General features: G+C 39.5%; 1 protein-coding gene across 4 annotated transcripts in view; it reads right to left on the bottom strand.

Annotated features, from left to right (window-relative positions):
* The window catches only part of RNF24 (ring finger protein 24), an 81711-nt gene that overhangs the window by 14761 nt on the left and 45380 nt on the right, over positions 1-21570 (bottom strand). For all 4 annotated transcript variants that reach the window (XM_008256267.4, XM_051845274.2, XM_070052051.1 and 1 more), the window contains exons 2-4: positions 19900-20049; positions 6728-6770; positions 5112-5153 (exon numbers count right to left, since the gene is read on the bottom strand). In XM_008256267.4, coding sequence (XP_008254489.1) covers positions 5112-5153; positions 6728-6770; positions 19900-20042 — 228 coding nt within the window. In that variant the 5' untranslated portion in view covers positions 20043-20049. The remainder of the gene's footprint in view (positions 1-5111; positions 5154-6727; positions 6771-19899; positions 20050-21570) is intronic.

The raw sequence follows: 21570 nt of genomic DNA on the forward strand, positions 1-21570 counted from the left end.
AAAAATGAACTGAGCATCCCAAAGTCTGTTGCCAGACCTCAGCTCCTGACTGGTCCACCTTTGCTGTGAATGGACAACTCTCATCTCTTAACCACCATTGCTTTCGTTGTGCTTTGTCTTCAGCATCATACTGGTAAAGCCATGTTTCTTTTCTTGTTATAATTTTTCAAAGAAATGCTTCAGGATCTTGATCCCACTTGGTTGAAATTTCCATCAAAGTCCTGCTCTTGGGGGCACAGCATTGTGGTGTAACAGATTAAGCTGCCACCCCATATAGGCACGGGTTCAAGTCCTGGCTGCTCCATGCTAATATGCCTGCAAAAGCAGCAGTAGATGGCCCAAGTCCTCAGGCCTCTGCGCCCATGTAAGACTGAGAAGGAGCCCCTGGCTCCTGGCATCGTTCTGGCCCAGCCCCAGTCGGTGCGGCCATTTGGGGAGTGAACCAGCAGATGAAAGATTGCTCTCTCTCTCTCCTCCCCTCTCTCTGTAACTCTGCCTTTCAAATAAATAAAATAAATCTTAGGGGAAAAAAAGTTCTGTTCTTGACTTCTAAGTGTAACAGTTTTGGCACCCACTGGGCAGAAGGCTTTTTCTACTTGAATGTTTCAGTCAGAATTGTGTAAACTGAACCACTGAGATGTCCAGGTGTTGCCTATTGTTTCTATCCTTAATCATCAGTTCTCATCAACTAGGGCACAAGCAAGATTAATGTCTCTCTTGCAAATGGATATAAATGGTGTGCTGACTGTGGGCTTCATCTTCACCCTTGTCTTATCCCTTAAAACATTTTTAATGATGATTTCTTTGAGGCATTTTCTGATCAACTTTTTAGAAGCATCGATGATTTCACTATGCTTATGCCTAAGCTTCCATAAATTTCATGTCTGTTCTTGCTTCAATTTTAGAATTCGCGTTGCACTAATATGGCTCTTTTCACACTGATGTCTTAGCTTTCTTTAATTTATTTATTTTATTTGACAGGCAGAGTTAGACAGTAAGAGAGACAGAGAAAAAGGTCTTCCTTCTGTTGGTTCACCCCCCAAATGGAGCCAGGTGCTTCCTCCTGATCTCCCTTGCGGGTGCAGGGCCCAAGCACTTGGGCCATCCTCCACTGCCTTCCTGGGCCACAGCAGAGAGCTGGCCTGGAAGAGGAGCAACCGGGACTAGACCCCGGCGCCCATATGGAATGCCGGTGCTGCAGGCGGAGGATTAACCAAGTGAGCCACAGCACCGGCCCCGTCTTAGCTTTCTTAATGCCTCAGACTAGATCTTGTTTAAACACTTTGTAACAAGTTAATATGAAGTTATTTTGGTGCAAAAAATTAAAATCCATGCAGAGTCTCTTCATAAGTTAGTATTTTCCACAAACTTTTTTATTTTTTTGCCCTGTGAGGTTTTAAAAATATGTCTGATAGTTACGAGTAAAACATGTAACATTATCTGATGGGATTTTTTTTTAAACACATATAGGTGTAATATGACATCTCTTGCATAAGGTGGGCAGTAGGGAAAGGGATCTAAGAGAGTAAGGTTTCAGCATGTCAACTGAAGTGCTAAAAAGTTGATTCTAAATTAATTATTTTATAATCCTTATACAGCAATCATTAAAGTCATATAAAGAAATAAAGTATAAACAACCACAATAAATTAAAATAGTTTAATAAAAGAATGTTCAAATAACCCAAGATAAGACAAGAAAGGGAAAGAGAATAAAAGAGAGGGAAAAGCACAAGACAAACAATAAAATGGTAGATCAATTCTAAACCAATCAGCCATTGCACTAGATGTAACAAATACACCAATTAAAAGAGATATTAGGGGAAACCATTTTGCCTAGCAGTTACAATACTAGTTAGGATGCCGGTATCCTATATTAGAGTGCCTGGGTTCAATTCCCAGCTCTGGTTCCCAATTCCAACTTCCTGCCAATGCAGATCCTGGAATCCAGGTGATGGCTAAAATGGTTGGGTCTACACTATCGGTGTGGGAGGCCTGGATTGGGGTCTCAGCTCCAGTCTTTGGCCCCCTTGCTGTTGTGGGCATTTATGGAGTGGGCAGCAGATACGAGATCTTTCAATCTGGATTTGACTCTCCCTCTCAAATGCATTAAATAAATTAATAAAAAAACCCACATATTCGCAGACTGGGTTAAAAAAATGATCCAACTATATTCTGTCTATAAGAACACTCCAAATAAAATTATATAGGTAGATTGAAAATAAAGGGGGGGGGGCAGGTGTTGTGGCACAGTGGTTTAAGCTGCTGCTTGGGAAGCCAGCATCCCATACTGAAGTGCTGGTTTGAGTCGCAGCTACTCCATGCTTCTGATCTAGTTTCCTGCTAAAGTGCCTGGGAGATAGCATTTGATAGCTTAAGTGCTTGGGCCCCTGCTACCCCTGTGGAAGACCCTGATGGAGTTCCTGGCTCCTGGATTCAGCCTGGCCTACCCTTGGATGTTGTGGACACTGGGAAGTAAACCCAAGGATGGAAGATCTGTCTCTCTCACTCTGTCACTCTGCTTTCAAATAAAAAATAAATAATAAAGAGAAGGATGGAAAAAGATAATCACACACAAACTAGAGTGGTTATATGATTATCTGGCAAAAGAGAATTACCAGGGATTAAGAGAGATGTTGATAAGCACATCATATTCACCAAGAAAACATAAAAATCCTAAATATGTACACATCTAACAATGAGGCTTCCAATAAAACTACAAAGACATAATGTGTTCATAGTTCAGAAGACTCAACATGGTAAAGGTCATTTCTTTCCAAATGGATTTATAGATTTAATGCAGTACTAATAAAAAAAATCCCAGCAATTTTTTTTTGTAGATATAGACTAGCTGATATTACAATTTACATGACAAGGGGGAAGGAACTAGACTAGTGCTATGGTTTGAATATGGTTTATTCCCACCAAAACTCTGTGTTAAACTCATCTCTGCCTGAGATTCCAGCATCCCATATGGGCAAGCATTCAAGTCCTGGCTGCTCCATTTCCAATCCAGCTTCCCCACTGCATGCCTATGAAGACAGTGGAAGATGGCTCAAGTACTTGGGTCCCTACCATCTAGACCTGGATGGAATTTCAGGCTTCTGGCTTTGGCCTAGCTCAGCCCAAGCCACTAAGGCCATTTGAGGAGTGAACCAGTAGAAGGACGCTAACTCACTTGTTCTCCCCCAACCCACTATAATTCTGCCTTACAAATAAATACATCTTTAAAAAAGAAAACCCTCATGTTCAGACTCAGTCCTCAATAGGTGTTGAAAGATGGTGGGACCTTTAAGAGGTGGGCCCAGTGGGAGACAAGTAGATTATAGGGTTCTACCCTCATGAATAGATTAATGTCATTCTCAGGAGACTGGTTTAGTTTTCTTGTTATTGGATTAGATCTTCTAGGGATGAGTTAGGATTCATGAGACTGGCTTAGTGCAAAGAGTAAATTGTTAGAAAGCTGATCAGCCCTCCCTCTGTCTCTCTCTGGCCATGTGACTTCTGTTCTGCACGCACCTACTTCCTTTCTGCTTTTCTGCTGTGCATTGAGCAACAAGTGGCTCTCACCAGAAGCTGAGCAGATGCTTCTGGACCTCCAGAGCCTTGAGTTAAAATAAACCTTTTCCCTTTACAAGTTATTCAGTCTTTTGTTACAGCAACAGAATACAGACTAAGACAACTAGCTAAAACAATTTTGGAAAAGAATAAAGTTGGAAGAATCATGCTAGTTGATTTTAAGACTTCCTATAAAGATATAGTAATCAAATGTAGTTATTAATGAAGGGGTAGGCACATAAATCAAGGGAGCAAAACAGAGAATCCATATGTCATAAAATATGTCCAAATAATAAAAGAAATTCAATGAAGAGAAAAACTACTCACCAAGCTGGGGCTACTGTGCTGAACAAACTGCAAATGGCTAGAGTCAGCAATATTGGAATTGGTGGGTGCAGCTGGGATACTGACTCTGATAATGATGAAACACTGTGCACTTACTTAATTCACAGTGTCCAAAGTAATGGGTCAAACCAATAAAGAAGACTTCCGTTCCTGACAAACCTGGTTATGCTGAACATAGTAATGTATGTTAAGAGTTTACTCTATTTACGGTCATCAAAAAGAAGTCAATTAGGAAAAACATCACATTCTATTATTTCATGTTAATTTTGGCCATGTGTCCAAATTGAATTTTGGAAAAGTTAAAAATCAAACAGTAATTGATGCTTGAGTTTAACCCAAAGTTAGGTCTAAAGTTCTATTAAACATAATAAATCAACTCTGATGAAAAATATGTAGAAAAACCACAGGAACAGTAGATGATTTCAAAGTGTTTTAAAATAATGTATTTTTATTATTCAAATAACTAGTTTATTTGAGCAGCTTTGAAGCAAGATAAGACTATATAAAACACAGATATATACCTTTCCATATTCTTACTTTAAATATCAATTAAAAATAGAAGAAAGAGAAGAGTAACATAAATAAAAGTTCTGAACACTTAAAATTAGAGGTAACATAAAGACTAGAATTAAAAAGAACCTTGTAGACTATAGGTCTTAGGGTATACAGTATGATACACAGATTCAAGTTTGTAGTTAAGTCACAAAGTGTAACACAGTGAACTCCTGTGAACCAACTGTGCAACTTAAGCGCTAAATGATCCTAAGGATCCATTTGTCTACCTATGTGTTCTTCTCCTATTCCATTCCTCTACCTCACCTCCCTAACCTCATTCCCCATGAAATAATCACTGCCTTTTCTGCACCCATTATAATGTAAGAAGGGAAAAATTTGGAACATACTCAAGGGTAAAATTAAAAATTCATCTTGATTATACAACCTAATGTACATTTATCTCCTAGTCATACAGTATGAACAGGAAGCAGCATTCCTGCAACAAGGGAATCTTACATTGTTGCCACTTCTATTAAAAATGGTATCTTCAGAACCTTCACAATCGATTTCTTTGTGACCCCATCCTCAAATATTCTATTAAGCTGATCAAAATAAGCCTGCTTTTTTCAACTTCCTAAAGTAAAGGTATTTAAACATACCTTAGCACCCCAATATTGGAAAACGGCTCAAGAAAGGTTAAAATATTTGTGACTTACCTCATGTAAATTCAACTCTTTTACTTTCTCTTTTAATATAACCTGTAAGACAAAAAAATTTCTTATGCTCATCTAAACATGTAATTTAAAACATTCCTTAATAATCCTCACAAATATTTGTCTTTTATGTAGACAGTTCACTTCCCTCACATTAAACATTTCAAACTCTTTTACTGTTTGAGACAGAACATTTTAGCAACTTTTTTTCAGCTTGAGCAATGAGGCCATATTCTGAAACATTCTCTGAAATGTGAAGTAATGCTATAACTAGTACTGAAACAGTATTTTACACTTTGTGTTTCTGTGTGGGTGCAAACTGATGAAATCTTTACTTAATATATACTGAATCGATCTTCTGTATATAAAGATAATTGAAAATGAATCTTGATGTGAATGGAATAGGAGAGGGAGCGGGAGATGGGAGGGGTCTGAGTGGGAGGGAAGTTATGGGGGGGGGAAGCCATTGTAATCCATAAACTGTACTTTGGAAATTTATATTTACTAAATAAAAGTTTAAAAAATTAAAAAAAAAGATGAATCACACAGAGTCTAAGTCAAGGCAATTTTTAATTATACTCTAAAATTCATAGAGGAACATAATGTAAACTCAATCATGGACATACAAGGGACTGCATTTTAAGTTGTGGCTAACTGAAACCAAGATATATCAATGGAATTCTACTTCTCAGGGTAAAACTCTTGTTTTCTTTGCTGGGTAGGAAAAAATCCTTCTAGGCTTAGATTGTTTCCAAAGAACATTTTCTAGAAGGTTGTCCAAATTGTTTTTTTAGTGTTACAAAGATAACTTGCAAACATTCAACAAAATTACCTAACCCTTGCAGTTTGCATTTTCTCCAATTCTATGAAGTGTCAAGGACTGAAGATTGCTCTATAATCCATAGGCATTTTGTTCTGGCTTGAGAAAAATAAACTTTGAGACAAAAGGAAAGATTAAAAAAAAAAAAAAGATCCAAATAAGCTGAAGGGGTAAAAAAAATAAAAAGCTAAGGACAGCAAAAAAATTCACGCTCAGGGTCAAAAGAAAATTGAGGAAAATCTAGGCTCATTGTTTAGTGTCAGTGGTAAAATGTTCATGAATGACACATGAATAAAAAACTTGAGTTTCAAGAAGAGCTAAATTTACTGACTTAAACAACAAACCAGTGAAGGGTAGACAGCCAACAGTTATGTGACTGCTGGAGTGTGACTTGAACTGAGAGTTTAAGCACACAAGGGATAGATGAGCTCGCTGTATGCAGCTGGTCATTTCTGAGGAACTGATGGAGAAGAGGGGGGAGATATCCACTTAATGGGGTTTCTGAATTGCACGAGGTTAAAAACCACTTTGAGGATTACAATCCATACATTTCTCTTTAGCAAAGTGTTGGCTCAAGTTCCTGTAAAATTATAACATCTGAACTTTCTACAGCTTCAAATAATTCTCAGGAGAGAAAAGAATATTTGAGAAAATTAAGTCGATCCATTTTTACTACAAATGAAACACTAAAAGGAATATGAGTAAACCCAGCCCTGGTTTAAAAAGTAAGTGGAAATAGAGAGTTCTCAGTTTTGGTGGAAAAAATGTGATCAAAGACAATCTAAATAAAATTTCTCACCTGTTTATAGGCATAAAATTCTTTGTGTGCTTGATGTCTTAGCCTAAAAGATAGAAATAAGCAATGCAATATTGAAATTTCAAATATAGTAACTGGAAAAAGCTCTGCTGAGTTCTTATATTAGTTTATATCATTTATAGTTTAAAATACAGAATATTTATCCTGGAATACACCCAAATGACATATTTCTTACTATGATGTGAAAAAGTGCTCAGTACTTAAATGTAAATTCTACTGAAACTGTATTAAAACGAAGCCTCAATACAACATTTTAATGAGGCTAACTGAATCTTCTTATACTGATAGTCCACTGTTTCATCAATAGTATATCAAATTTCTTAATTGAAAAACTAAATATAACATCCATTAAAGTAAAAAACTTGAACAGCTCACAAATTTTAAAAATGTTATATTCCAGTGCAACCACACTTATTGATACAGAACATTTCTATTATCTCTGAAGTCTCTGAAATGATGCCTCTCAATAACTATCCACTCTCCTGACTTTATCATTGTAGATTCACTATGTCTGTTTTTGAGCTTTCAAATGTGCGCATGTGTTCTTTTGTATTTGGCTTCTTTCTGTTCACAATGCCTTGTGACAGTTATGTATATTGTTGTAGTCATTCTGTCTTTTGAATGCCATATAGTCCCCCAGTGTCTGAATATAAGGCAATGAATCCATTCTACTGTGGATGAATATGTAGTTTAATTCCAGTTTTAGGCTATTATCAATAAAACTGCTACATAAATTCTATACCTTTCAGTAGATACACATGTCTGTTGGACATATAGCTAGAACAGCTGATTCAAAGTGCTTGTGCCGGCCGGCGCCGTGGCTCAATAGGCTAATCCTCCGCCTTGCAGCGCTGGCACACTGGGTTCTAGTCCCGGTCAGGGCGCCGGATTCTGTCCTGGTTGCCCCTCTTCCAGGCCAGCTCTCTGCTATGGCCAGGGAGTGCAGTGGAGGATGGCCCAAGTGCTTGGGCCCTGCACCCGCATGGGAGACCAGGAGAAACACCTGGCTCCTGCCTTCGGATCAGCGCGATGCGCCGGCCGCAGCGTGCCGGCCGCGGTGGCCATTGGAGGGTGAACCAACGTCAAAGGAAGACCTTTCTCTCTGTCTCTCTCACTGTCCACTCTGCCTGTCAAAAAAGAAAAAAAAAAGTGCTTGTGCCAATTTCTACCCCTATGAATAGTTCAAGAGCATTCTAATGGTTCTACATCTTTGACTTTGCTTGGCAGGTTCAATTAAAATTTTTTTAATGGAAATGAAGTCCAATTTAACAACATTTCCCAATTAGTTTAATTTTGTGTCCACTTAAAGAAATCTTTGCCTGTCCCAAGGTTATGAAGATAACCTCTTAAATATTATGAAAGTAATTTGTTTTTTACGATTATTTTTAGGACTATGAGCTACCTGAAATTGGTCAAGAATATTTTTTAGTCCCAACTGTATTTTCATCCGACTCATCATTATTTATGGACAAGACCTTCCTTTCCCCATTGCATTGCACTGGCAAGTCTGTTATAAATCAGGTATATCCAATATGTAGGTCTATTTCTATAAAGAGTCTGTTCCATTAGTCTGCCTATTCTGGTATACTGGGTTGAACAGTGTCCCCTCAAAACACCACGTCGAACCAGAACCCCTGTAATCTTATTTGAAAATAGCATCTTTTCAGACTATTGATTAGGATGAGGTCATATAAAATTAGGGTAGAGCCTACATGAACTTTGGTACCCTTAGAAGAGGAGAGGACATACAGATAGAGCGAAGAAGGCCCTGTAAAGGCAGAGGCATGCACTGAAATGCTGCAGCTAAAACCAAGCAATGCCAAGGACTGCTGGTAACTACCAGCAGCTAGGAAGAGGTAAGGAAGAAGCCTTTCCTAGAGCCTTCAGAGAGAACCCGGCCTTCTCAATGTTTTGATTTCAAACTTTCAGCCTTTACAACTGTGAGAGATTAAATTTTTGTTGTTTCCAGTCACCTAATTTGTGATACTTTGTCACAGCAACCTTAGAAACTAAGACACTTTATGTCAATACCATGCTACTGAACTTTTAGTTTGAAATAATTTTAGACTTACAGAAAAGTCACAAAAAGTAGAGTTCACATATAACTTTTTTTTTTTTTTTTTGACAGGCAGAGTTAGACAGTGAGAGAGATAGAGAGAAAGGTCTTCCTTCTGTTGGTTCACCTCCCAAATGGCTGTTACAGCAGGTGCGCTGCACCGATCCAAAGCCAGGAGCCAGGTGCTTCCTCCTGGTCTCCCATGCGGTGCAAGGCCCAAGGACCTGGGCCATCCTCCACTGCTTTCACGGGCCACAGCAGAGAGCTGGACTGGAAGAGGAGCAACTGGGACAGAACCCAGTGCCCCAACTGGGACTAGAACCTGGGGTACCAGTGCTGCAGGTGGAGCATTAGCCAAGTGAGCCACGGTGCTGGCCCACATGTAACTTCTACCAGCTTTTTCAGTGTATACATTTTATAAAGCTATAATTATCAAAACCAAGAAATTAATATTAACATGTTGATATCATTGACATATTAAAAAAATTATAGACCTTAGTTGAATTTCACCAGTTTTCCCACTCATATTCTCTTCCTATCCAGGATCTCACATTCCATCTAGTTATGCCTCTTCTCATGTGACAATTACCTAGTCTTTCCTGTCTTTCAAGATTTTGACCTATTAACTAAGATCACTTGGATTAAGATGCTTATCTCTCTACTTTAAAGTTACAACATTCCCCTTTGTAACTGATATGTATCTTGGAGAGAGATGCTGAAACTATGTAAGTATCTTATTTTTTTCCCTCAAGCTTTTTCCCACCAATACTAGCACCTATCCCACTTACAAAAATTACTGTAGAGTCTGCCTAAAACTGACTTTATAGTTCTCTATTCCTTGCATATTTATTAATTGGAATTCATTCATAAATAAATTTCTTCTTATTTATTCATGTAGTTATATTTTTATATCAGTCTGGATTCATGGAAATCTGTTTTAGTCTATGGGTTATAATTCAATATGATCTCTATTTATTTGATGCTGAAATTAATTTAGGCTTGGCCTTTAGATGTTCATTCAGATGGACTCCTATGTCCTAGCAACATGTCCTCATCCTTATCCATGCATTTCCTTTTTTACTGGCATCAAAAGATGTTCCTGGATCATGCTGTATTTTCTGTGCTCTAGGTTGGAATATAGAATAATATGTTACTGGAGAACAATACTTAGAAAACAAGACATGAGTGTTTGGTGAAAAACACTTATATATATGTTTGTGTGTGTGTGTGTGAGCGTGTGTGTGTGTGTGTGTGTGTATGTATATATATATTTGAGAGAAAGAGCTTCAATCTGCTCACCCACTCCCTCAGTGCCCACAAAGGCCTAGGCAGGACTGAGACTGAAGCCAGGACCCAGGAACTCAATCCAGGTCTCCCACATGGATGGCAGGAACCAAAACACTTGCCCCATCATTGCTGCCTCCCACAGTCCACCCTATCAGGAAGCTAGAGTCAAGAGCCAAAGGTAGGCCTCAGAAGCAGGCAAAATTACGCTGGCCTCATATGAGTTACAGTGTTGAAGAAACAACTCTTTCCCCATTGAATGATTCTGGCACCCTTGTTGAGTATCAATTTGCCATACATATTTGGGTTTATTTCTTAACTCTCAATTCTATTTCTTTGGTTTATATGTTTATGCCAGAACCACAATGTTTTTATTAGTGCTTTGTAGGAAGTTTTGAAATCAGAAAGTGTGAGCCCTTCGCATTTGTTTTCTTTTTCAATATTGTTCTATTTGGGATTCCTTGCAGTTCCAAAGCAATTTCAGGACTCGTTTTTTTCTATTTCTGCAAAAAAGGCCTTGGAGTTTTGGTAGGGATTTCACTGAATCTACAGATTGCTTTGGGGAGTACTGCCAACTTGATAATATTAAGTCTTCCAACCCAGGAATACGGGATGTTTTTCCATCTATTTAGATCTTTTCTAATTTCTTTTAGCAATGTCTTGCAGTTTCCAGTGTACACGTCTTTTACCTATTTGGTTAACTTTATACCAACAAATTTTTAGCATCTTTTTTGCTATTGTAAATGGAATTGTTTATTTCCTTTTCAGACTGTTGGTATACAGAAACAACTAATTTTTGTATGTTGATTGTGTACTCTGGAAGTTTGCTTATTGCCTCTAGGACCTTTTTTTGGAGTATTCTATGGGTTTTTCTTTATATGGAATCATATAATCTGCAAACAGAGTTAGTTTTACTTCTTTCCCATTGATTGTCTTCTGTTTCTTTTTGTTGCCTAAGTGCTGTGGATAGAACTTTCAGTACAATGTTAAATAGCATCAATAAACTGAGCATCCTTGTCTTGTTCCTGAGCTTAGGGAAAAAGCTTTCAACCTTCCCCACTATGATTTTGCTGTGTGTTTTTCACAAATGCCTTTTCATGGTACACTTTATTTTTTTTCTATGAATCTATGTAATTCACCTAAAGTTTTAAATTTATGGCATAAATATTTAACATTCTTTGTGATTTTTTTAAAGATTTATTTATTTTTTTTACTTGAGAGTCAGAGTTACAGAGAGAGAGAAGAAGCAGAGAGAGAGAGAGAGAGAGAGAGAGAGAGACAGAGACAGAGACAGAGAGAGAGGGGTCTTCCATCTGATGGTCCACTCCCCAATTAACCGAAACAGTCGGAACTGTGCCAATCCAAAGCCAGGAACCAGGAGCTTCCTCTGGGTCTCCCACATGGGTGCAGGAGCCCAAGGACTTGGGCCATCCTCTACTGCTATCCCAGGCCATAGCAGAGAGCTAGATTGGAAGTGGAGCAGCCGGGATTAGAACCAGTGCCCATATGGGATGCTGGCACCTCTGGCCAGGGCATTAACCGGCTGTGCCACAGCGCTGGCACCTCTTTGTGATCTTTTAATGCTTATAGGATTTGTAGTAATGTTCTCCTTTTCATCTTGGATATAAGTAGTTTATGTTTCTTTTTCCCTGATAAAATTGATAAATGTCTAGAAAACTTATTAACCTTTCCCAAGAACCAGCTTTTGGTTTTGATGATTTTCTTTTTGTTTTTAACGAAGTGTGTAACTTTTTTAAGATTTTATTTGACAGGTAGAGTTACAGACAGTGAGAGAGAGAGAGACAGAGAGAAAGCTCTTCCCTCCGTTAGTTCACTCCCCAAATGGCCATAACGGCTGGAGCTGTGCTGATCCGAAGCCAGGAGCTTCTTCCTGGTCTCTCACAGCAGAAAGCTGGGCTGGAAGAGGAGCAGCTGGGACTAGAACCGGCACCCATATGGGATGCCAGGCCATAGGCAGGATTAACCTAGTGCGCCAAGGTGCCGGCCCCTTGAGGATTTTCTCTTACATAATTTTTTTCTATTTCATTGATTTCTGTGCTTAGCCATTTTAGTTCTCTCAAAAATTTTATTTGAAAATCAGACAGAGACAGAGATCTCCCATCTGCTGGTTCATTCATTCCCCAAATGCCAGTTACAGTCAGGATGGGCTGGCTGAAGCCAGGAGCCTGGAAATCAATCAGGTCTCACACATGGGTGGCAGAGACCTGGTACTTATGCCAACACCTCTCTCTCACAGGGCATGCTTAGCAGGAAGCTGGAATTGGAAGCAGAGTAGGACATGAACCCAGGCACTCTGATATGGAATGTGGGCATCCTAAGCAGTGTCTTAACTGCTATGCCAAACATCTACTCCAGCTTTTTCCACTTTTCTTTTCTTTTAGGTTTAATTGGTTTTTTTTTTTTTTTTTTTTTTTTTTTTTTTTTTTTGACAGGCAGAGTGGATAGTGAGAGAGAGAGAGAAAGGTCTTCCTTTTGCCGTTGGTTCACCCTCCAATGGCTGCCGCGCCGCGCTGATCCGATGGCAGGAGCCAGGTACTTATCCTGGTCTCTCATGGGGTGCAGGGCCCAAGTACTTGGGTCATCCTCCACTGCACTCCCTGGCCACAGCAGAGAGCTGGCCTGGAAGAAGGGCAACCGGGACAGAATCTGGTGCCCCGACCGGGACTAGAACCCGGTGTGCCGGCGTCGCAAGGAGGAGGATTAGCCTAGTGAGCCGCGGCACCGGCCTGGTTTAATTGGCTTTTTTAAAAATTTTCTATTTATTTATTTACTCCACGAAAGGAAAGGTTTTTAATCTCTTTTGTCTTACATGGATTTAAAATTACAAATTTATTAATCATGTAGCTTGAATTTATTAATCATGTAATTCAACTAATCTATAAATGCTAATTGGTTTTTGTCTACTTGTTTTACTTAAAGTATACAGTACATTTTCATATACAGAAATAAGCTCCATTAGAATTCATTAATGAGGCCCGATTTATAACTTTGTTTTGCTTATTTGAAGAATCTTTTAATTGGATCTGTGTATTTTCCCACTGCAGAACTTGCTACTTCTAGCTATAGCATGGATCCCTTAAATGAACTTTACCTTACTGATTACTTGATTACTCCTTTACTTGGAATCCCACTAATTATCTAATATTTTAGATTGCATTTTTTTATTCTGTATTCCTAAATAAATATCTTAAGAAGTACCTGAGAGGGCATGATTAACAATACTGAATTGTGCTGGCGAAAATGAAAAAACCTGTGGAGCTTATGGCCACTATAAATATGTAATCACAATTCTTTGCCCAACTTGCCACACTGCTCTCTAATCTATCCATTCATGCTCAGTATCCTAAGCTTCTAGGTGTTGGCTGTTTCAAACCCTTGTTACCCTATCTCCTCCTCCCCCAACATTTTCTACTCACAGAAAATGCAAGTTGTCAGAGATGTGAGCTCTCTCACCCCCAGCCCTACATACCTACATGAGTATTACTCTACAGACATCCTCACCACCATCTTAGCTGGTAGTCACTGATTGGGACTACTACTGATCTCCTAGTTATGTGTTTTTTCTTAATCTCCATGATTTGTTCTTTCTCACAAACCCTTCATAACTGGCTCAATCTCCTTATATTTATAAAAATGACTAGGTCCCTATCTAAAATAAACAAAACAAAACCCAAACACCGGGGCTGGCACTGTGGTAGAGCGGGTAAAACTGCTGCCTGCAGTGCTGGCATCCCATACGAGCACCAGTTCATGTCCCGCCTGCTCCACTTCTGATCCAACTCTCTGCCATGCATAGGAAAGCAGTAGAAGATGGCACAAGTGCTTGGGCCCCTGCAACTGCGTGGGAGACCCAGAAGAAGCTCCTGGCTCCTGATCAGTGCAGCTCTGGCCATTGGCAGCCAACTGGGAAGTGAACCAGTGGATGGAAGACCTCTCTCTCTCTCTGCCTCTCCTCTCTCTGTGTAACTCTTTCAAATAAATAAATAAATAAAATAAAACACCAAAGTATTTGTTTCTTTAGTAGTTGCCTCTCCTCCACCCAAAGCTAATCTTTTCTTAGCCAAGGTTCTTCGAAGGTTATACTGTTTGTGTTCATTTTCACCCACTAGGCAGGCTTTGCTCCATTATAGTGTGCTTTCCATTATCCCTCTATCCATGCTACTGGAACTTATGGACGGATGTATACCTAATGGTCAAATGTAGTGGGAAGTTTTCAACTCTTACGTTATTGGATCTCCTTGGGAGCAATTGACACAACTGATTTGATCCACTGAAACCCTATTTGTGGGGCATCTGTCATAATTTTCATCACATCTCTAGATACCCTTTCCCAGTCTCTTTTATGGAGTCCTTTTTAAGTATCAATGTTCCCCTAGAATTCTGTCCTGGATTCATTTTATTTCACTATCCACATTATCTCTAGGGGACATTCTTGGCTTCAGTTTTCACCGATTATTACACTGACCTCTTATTTCCAGACCAGACTTGGCTTAAGTTTTAGATTACATATCCAACAGTCTACTAAACATCCTGACTGTTACACAGGAAACTCTGTCCCCACATATCTGAAATGGAATCTGTCATCCTTCCACCCAAAACTTGTCATGTATTTTCTATCTCTGAAGGGATTGCTATCTACCCAGCTGCCTAAGCTGGAAAAATTCTAATTTTCTTTTTTTGAAAGCAGGATAGGGGATAGGGAGGGATATCTTGCATCTACTGGTTTACTCCCATGTCTGTCATAGCCTAGAGGGTTGGGCCAGGTAGAAGCCAGGAGCCAGGAACTCAATCTGGTCTCCCACCTAGGTGACAGGGACCCAACTACTTGAGTCATCACATGCTGCCTTCCAGATATGCATCAGTAAGCAGCTGGAATTGGAAATGGAGCTGAGACTTGAAGCCAAGCACTCCAGTGTAGGATTTGGGTATCCTGCAGTGTCTTTATTGCTGTGCCAAATACCGCCCCACTTCTTAATACCCGATCACCAATTTTATGTTCACTGTCAAATATTTCTTACAATCATAACATTTTCTCTAGCTCTATTGCCATCTTGGTTTAGGACCTCATAATTACTAGTTGGCAACTAAAATTTCTATATTTAGTTTTTTATACACTATATCATACATACGTTTACATATTTCAAAGTTATATGTAGTCCTATAGTGCTAGTAACAAAGAATTAGCAGTCCTTTGTCCCTTTCCCCAGGGATAATTTCTCATCTCATTATTTTAGTATTTACTTCCATGTCTTTAACCAATTTGGTTGTGCTGCTACATTTTGATTTTTTCCTTGACTTTTTTTTTTTAAAGATTTATTTTATCTTATTTGAAACACAGAATTACAGAGGTAGAGAGAGAGGTCTTCCATTAGCTGGTTCACTCCCCAAATGGCTGCAACGGCTGGAGCTGCGCCAATCTGAAGCCAGGAGCTTCTTCCGGGTCTCCCACATGGGTGCAGGGGCCCAAAGACTTGGGCCATCTTGTACTGTTTTCCCAGGCCATAGCAGAGAGTTGGATGGGAAGTGGAGCAGCTGGGACCAGAGCTGGCGCCCATATGGGATGCCAACGCCTCAGGCCAGGGCTTTAACCCACTGTGCCACAGTACTGGCCCCTTCCTTGACTTCTTACTAGGAAAATCATTCATTCACCCAAAAATATTTTTTGAATGCTTTATCTTGTGCCAGGTGTTGTTCTGCATATTTGAGAACATAGTAAAGAGAACAAATATCTATTTGGAGTAGACAAATACCAAATATAAACTATTACCTGACATTATAAAACAGGGTCTCTCCCAACATGGTAAGATGTCCTTTGTGTTCCAGTAGTGCAGGGCTGGGGAAAGTCTGGCCTACGGACTGTATGAGACATGTGAAATCACTTGGTCTGGCCCTGCCAAGGCAATCGTAAATGGGACTTGAAATTAAATAAATCTATAGCAGGCTAATTTTTAACTTAATTTTGTATGGCCTGCAAATGATGTTATAAATATCCAATAGCCCTTGGCAGCAAAAAGGTTTAGCACACTTGCTAAGTAGTGTCTTGTTCATAGCCCTGTCAGTCACAGATTTTATACTAAAATGTTGTTTAAGCTTGTGGCTGATGGTAGGTGTCTTGTTTAGACCTAACCTGTGTTCTCCTATGGTTGATTTTGACTGTGACTGGAGAAATCTCTCTGCATGAGAACAGAGGAGCTTCCTGGGAAGGTGTGGGCTTGAGTAATTTTCTAGGAGCTAAATTCATGGATCTCCAGGATTAACTATAAGACTTTGTGCTGCAGCAGGTAAAGCCGCCGCCTGCAGTGCTGGTATTCCATATGGGCAGTTCAAGTTCTGGCTGCCCCACTTCGGATCCAGCTCTCTACTGTGGCCTGAGAAAGCAGTTGAAGATGGCCCAAGTCCTTGGGCCCCTGAACCTGCGAGGGAGATGCAGAAGAGGCTCCTGGCTTCAGATCGGCGGAGCTCCGGCCGGCTGTGGTGTGACCCAGCAGATGGAAGATCTCTCTCTCTCTCTGCCTCTCCTCTGTGTAACTCTGACTTTCAAATAAATAAATAAATCTTTAAAAAAATCAAGATTTGTCAAATCGGGCCTGGCATTGTGGCATAGCTGATTAAGCCGCCGCTGGTGACACTGGCATCCCATGTGGGCACTGCTTCAAGTCTAAGCTACTCCACTTTCTTTTTTTTTTTTTTTTTGACAGGCAGAGTGGACAGTGAGAGAGAGAGACAGAGAGAAAGGTCTTCCTTTGCCGTTGGTTCACCCTCCAATGGCCGCCGCAGCCAGCGCGCTGCGGCCGGCGCACCGCGCTGATCCGATGGCAGGAGCCAGGAGCCAGGTGCTTATCCTGGTCTTCCGTGGGGTGCAGGGCCCAAGCACCTGGGCCATCCTCCACTGCACTCCCTGGCCACAGCAGAGGGCTGGCCTGGAAGAAGGGCAACCGGGACAGAATCTGGCGCCCCGACCGGGACTAGAACCCGGTGTGCCGGCGCCGCTAGGTGGAGGATTAGCCTAGTGAGCCGCGGCGCCGGCCTAAGCTACTCCACTTTCAATTCAGATCCCTGCTAATGTGTCTGGGAAAGCAGTGGAAGATGGCCCAATTCCTTGGACCCCTATATCCATGTGGGAGATCAGGGAGAAACTCCTGTCTCCTATCTCCTGGCTTCAGCCTGGCTCAGTCCTGGCTGTTGCAGCTGTTTAGGGAGTGCAGCAGTGGATGGAAGATCTTTCTCCCTGTCTCTCCCACTCTCTCTGTAGCTCTGCCTTTCAAATAAATAAATCTTAAAAAAAAGAAGAAAGACTTGTCAAATCTAAATGTACCATTTGATGTTAAAGGTAACAAAGTAAGATCAATAGAAAGGAAAGCTGAGATAATTAAAACTTTCAAAATATTCCTAATGACTAGTAAATAAAATTTAGAAACATTTAAACATCACTAGCTTTCTCAATTAAACTTGATAAATGTTAGCAGACTCCCATTTTTTTTTTTTTTACTTTGTTAGCTTGATTATAAAAAAAGGATAAAATGGGGGCCAGTGCTCTTGTGTAGTGGGTAAGGCCACCACCTGCAGTGCCAGCAGCCCATATGGGCGCCAGTCGAGTCCTGGCTGCTCCACTTTTGATCCAGCTCTCTGCTATGGCCTGGGAAAGCAGTACAAGATGGCCCAAGTCCTTGGGCCCCTGCCCTTGTGTGGGAGACTTGGAAGAAGCCCCTGGCTCTTGGCTTTGGATTTGCCCAGCTCCGGCTGTTGCAGCCATTTGTGGAGTGAGCCACTGTATGGATGCAAGACTTATCTCCCTCTTTGGTTCTGCCTCTCTGTAACTCTGTCTTTCAAATAAATAAATACATCTTAAAAAGGATAAAATTAAGTGCAATGATAATGTATAAAAACTGCTTATCATTTGTAAGTATCTCTTTTTTGCTTAGTTATTAAATGGAATACAAGAAAGTAAAAGGGAGTTTCATAATTTATTTCTCAAAATATTTACAGAATTGGTATATTAATTGGTACATTAATGTTTTTCTTTTAAAAGTTAAAGGTCTACTAATTCTTTGACATAACAGAAACCATAATATGAGGCATCTATTTTAGAATATTTTGTATACTGTAAACCATAACCCTTCCTAATGAAGTTTCTTTAACATTTTATTATACTTTTGTATTGTTTTTGTCCCTGCCCTTTTAGTAATTTGGTTTTAAATTTTAAATCAACGCATTTTTGAGTTAAACAACCATTTTTAGAGGTATTGCCAAAAAAATATCTGGTAGGTCTGAAAAAAAGACCTTTGAGGTTCTGTTTGTGCTATGGTTAATTTTCTAATTTTTTTTTTCTTGACAGGCAGAGTGGACAGAGAGAAAGGTCTTCCTTTTCCGTTGGTTCACCCCCCAATGGCTGCTGCGGCTGGCGCACTATGGCTGGTACACTGCGCCGATCTGAAGCCAGGAGCCAGGAGCTTCTCCTGGTCTCCCATGTGAGTGCAGGGCCCAAGCACTTGGGCCATCCTCCACTGCACTCCCTGGCCACAGCAGAGAGCTGGCCTGGAAGAGGAGCAACCGGGACAGAATCCGGCTCCCTGACCGGGACTAGAACCCGGTGTGCTGGCGCCGCAAGGCAGAGGATTAGCCTATTGAGCTGCGGCGCCGGCCTAATTTTCTAATTTTTTAAAAAATCCTAAATATCTGTATTTAGCATTTAACTTGAAATTTAAAAAAAAATGCTAAAATATTTATATAGTTATAAAACTAGAAACAAGTATTAGAAAAAGAACTAGAAATACAGATTAAAATTTTTTTTCTCCTGAATCCTATTATTAGCCTCAAGTATTTATTTCCCTGAGCAAAGGCATAAAGTCATAAGCAGTCAACTTTATCTATGAGCTATAAGGAGCTCTTATATTTTGTGAGAATTTTCAGAGAAGACTTCCCATGAAAAATGTAAAATCATTTGCCAGAATATCAGAAACTACACACTAAATTCAATTGACTTTGATTATCAGTTAGTGAATGCCCCCAAACACTGCCATGAATTATTGTTGAAAGATACAATATTTATCTTAATCATAATCATATATTGTACAAACACTAAAAACTATTAGATGTTGAGCTGCCTAATAAAATTCAATTTCCTACTCTTACTCTATAAAGCTCTTTGAACACCACCATATAAAACTTTTATAGTCTCAGTTTTGGCTTTGAAAATTATTTAAAAACCTAAGTAAAAATGCTTGCTTGAATAATTACGAGTCAGCAAATTTTTACTGGCCAAATCTATTACTCCCTCAATTGGGGTATACCTCTCAACACTGAAATATTTAGTTTTTTATCACCTGAACTCCAGACTAACATGACAACAAATAGAAGCTTAAAATCTTTTGAGATCACAAGAAGCTTTTAAGGGTTAGCTCTTGTCATGGATATTGTTTTCTGATCCTTAATGACTTTTGCTAACAATGATGCAATATCCTACTGAAAAACAATTTTAAAATCTCTATGAAAGTAGGTTAAGTCTTGAGGACAATGACATAAGTGTATTTAGACCAGGTGCTAATATGGTGGAAAAACAAATGAGAACAATTTTCTCTTATAGAGTAAAACATCTAATCAGCAGACAGGGCTGAAGAATGTATAAAGGTGTTTTACTGATTACTAACTTACACTATTAAAATATTAAACCCCTTAATTTTTAAAAATTTTCTGATTATCATACTTCTACTTTTGTTTTTTAAATGTGAGGGCAAGAATCTGATTTCCTATTGATTAATGCATCAAGAAGTAACACAGAATGAAAATTGATTACCTAATCAAGTAGCAACAGAAGAGTAAACTAAGGATGAAGACAAATATAGCAGTGCCAAAAACCACAATATATATGTTGAGAGGCAGATTCTGGAATCCAATATTAGGCATTCTGAAGTTGTAATGTGGGAAATCCGAGCTCATGGATGAACTGTGGGAGAAGCAAAGAATGGAAAAGAATTAGGTATAAAGACTAAGAATCAAGATAGCATTACCTGTGTACATATATAGAGGCAAAACTTTCCTAAGGCTCAACCCCATTTGAAATAAATATGATAGACCAAAATGTTACTATTCTTGCCATTCATTCATTTATCATACCAAATATTCTGAGTGCTTACTACACATCTGGCACTATTCCAGAGACTAGAGATCCAACATAAAAAGCTCTGCAAGTTGCATTCATAGCATTTCACTGAAATAATACAAGTAATCAATAAACATGAAAATATGAAATTTCAAAGATACAAAATAAGGTCTTGAGATTTTTCAAATTCTCCTTTAACTCAATAACTCAACCTTTAAAGTAGCAATATTATAATAGTAAAACATTATAAATGTATGTCTAACAATGAAATAACCCAAGTTTTCAGTAAATTGTAGTGTCAAGAGAAATAGGTATATGGGAAAAATTAAGTAGAATATAACTGTATATAAAGTATTCCAATTTTTTTTTTTTTTTGGCAGGCAGAGTGGACAGTGAGAGAGAGAGACAGAGAGAAAGGTCTTCCTTTTGCCGTTGGTTCACTCTCCAATGGCCGCCGCGGCTGGCGCATCGCGCTGATCCGATGGCAGGAGCCAGGTACTTATCCTGGTCTCCCCTGGGGTGCAGGGCCCAAGCACTTGGGCCATCCTCCACTGTACTCCCTGGCCACAGCAGAGAGCTGGCCTGGAAGAGGGGCAACCAGGACAGAATCCGGCGCCCCGACCGGGACTAGAACCCGGTGTGCTGGCGCCTCAAGGCGGAGGATTAGCTAGTGAGCCACAGCGCCGGCCAAAGTATTCCAATTTTATAAATTTATAAATACATATATGGGAGTATAAGTATATGTGTATGGTAGAAAAAATCATGGAAGCCAACATTTCGAAAGGTTAACACTGGCTTATGGTTTGCTAGCCGTTTTGATTTTCTTTCTGTAGACCCTTTTATTGTTAGGTCTTGTTCTAATAATTTTACTGGCATTATTTATTTAATCCTCACAATCAAACTTCTATGGTAGGTACCATAATTTCTTCCATTTTACATATAAGGAAACCAGGGCCTAGTGAGTGTCAGTCACACAGCCATTACTGACCAAAGATATACCCAAGCCAGGATCTTTAACTCCCAAGCTAGTGCTCTCAGCCTGTGTACTTTACTGCCTTTTTTGTCTTACTTTCATGATCAGAAAAATGTTGTCTAAACATTAACAAAAGGACTATTTCTGTCAATTTGCTTGGAAATACTTCCTGATCTCTACACAGTTAAAATTCCATGAACAGGGTTTTCCCCCTTCTTTAGGTGAAGAGGAATAGTGTTAATACCGTTTCACCACAGCTTTCCTTGTCATTTTGATTCCTAACAAAAAAAAGAGCTCTAGCCAGGCCTGTTTATTACATCCAAATAATGATAAGTGAATTATAACTATGACTACTGCCAAAATCAAAATCAAAACCTAACACCCCCAAACTT

This window comes from Oryctolagus cuniculus, chromosome 11, assembly GCF_964237555.1.
Source record: "Oryctolagus cuniculus chromosome 11, mOryCun1.1, whole genome shotgun sequence".
In the NCBI taxonomy this organism is placed as follows: Eukaryota; Metazoa; Chordata; class Mammalia; order Lagomorpha; family Leporidae; genus Oryctolagus; species Oryctolagus cuniculus.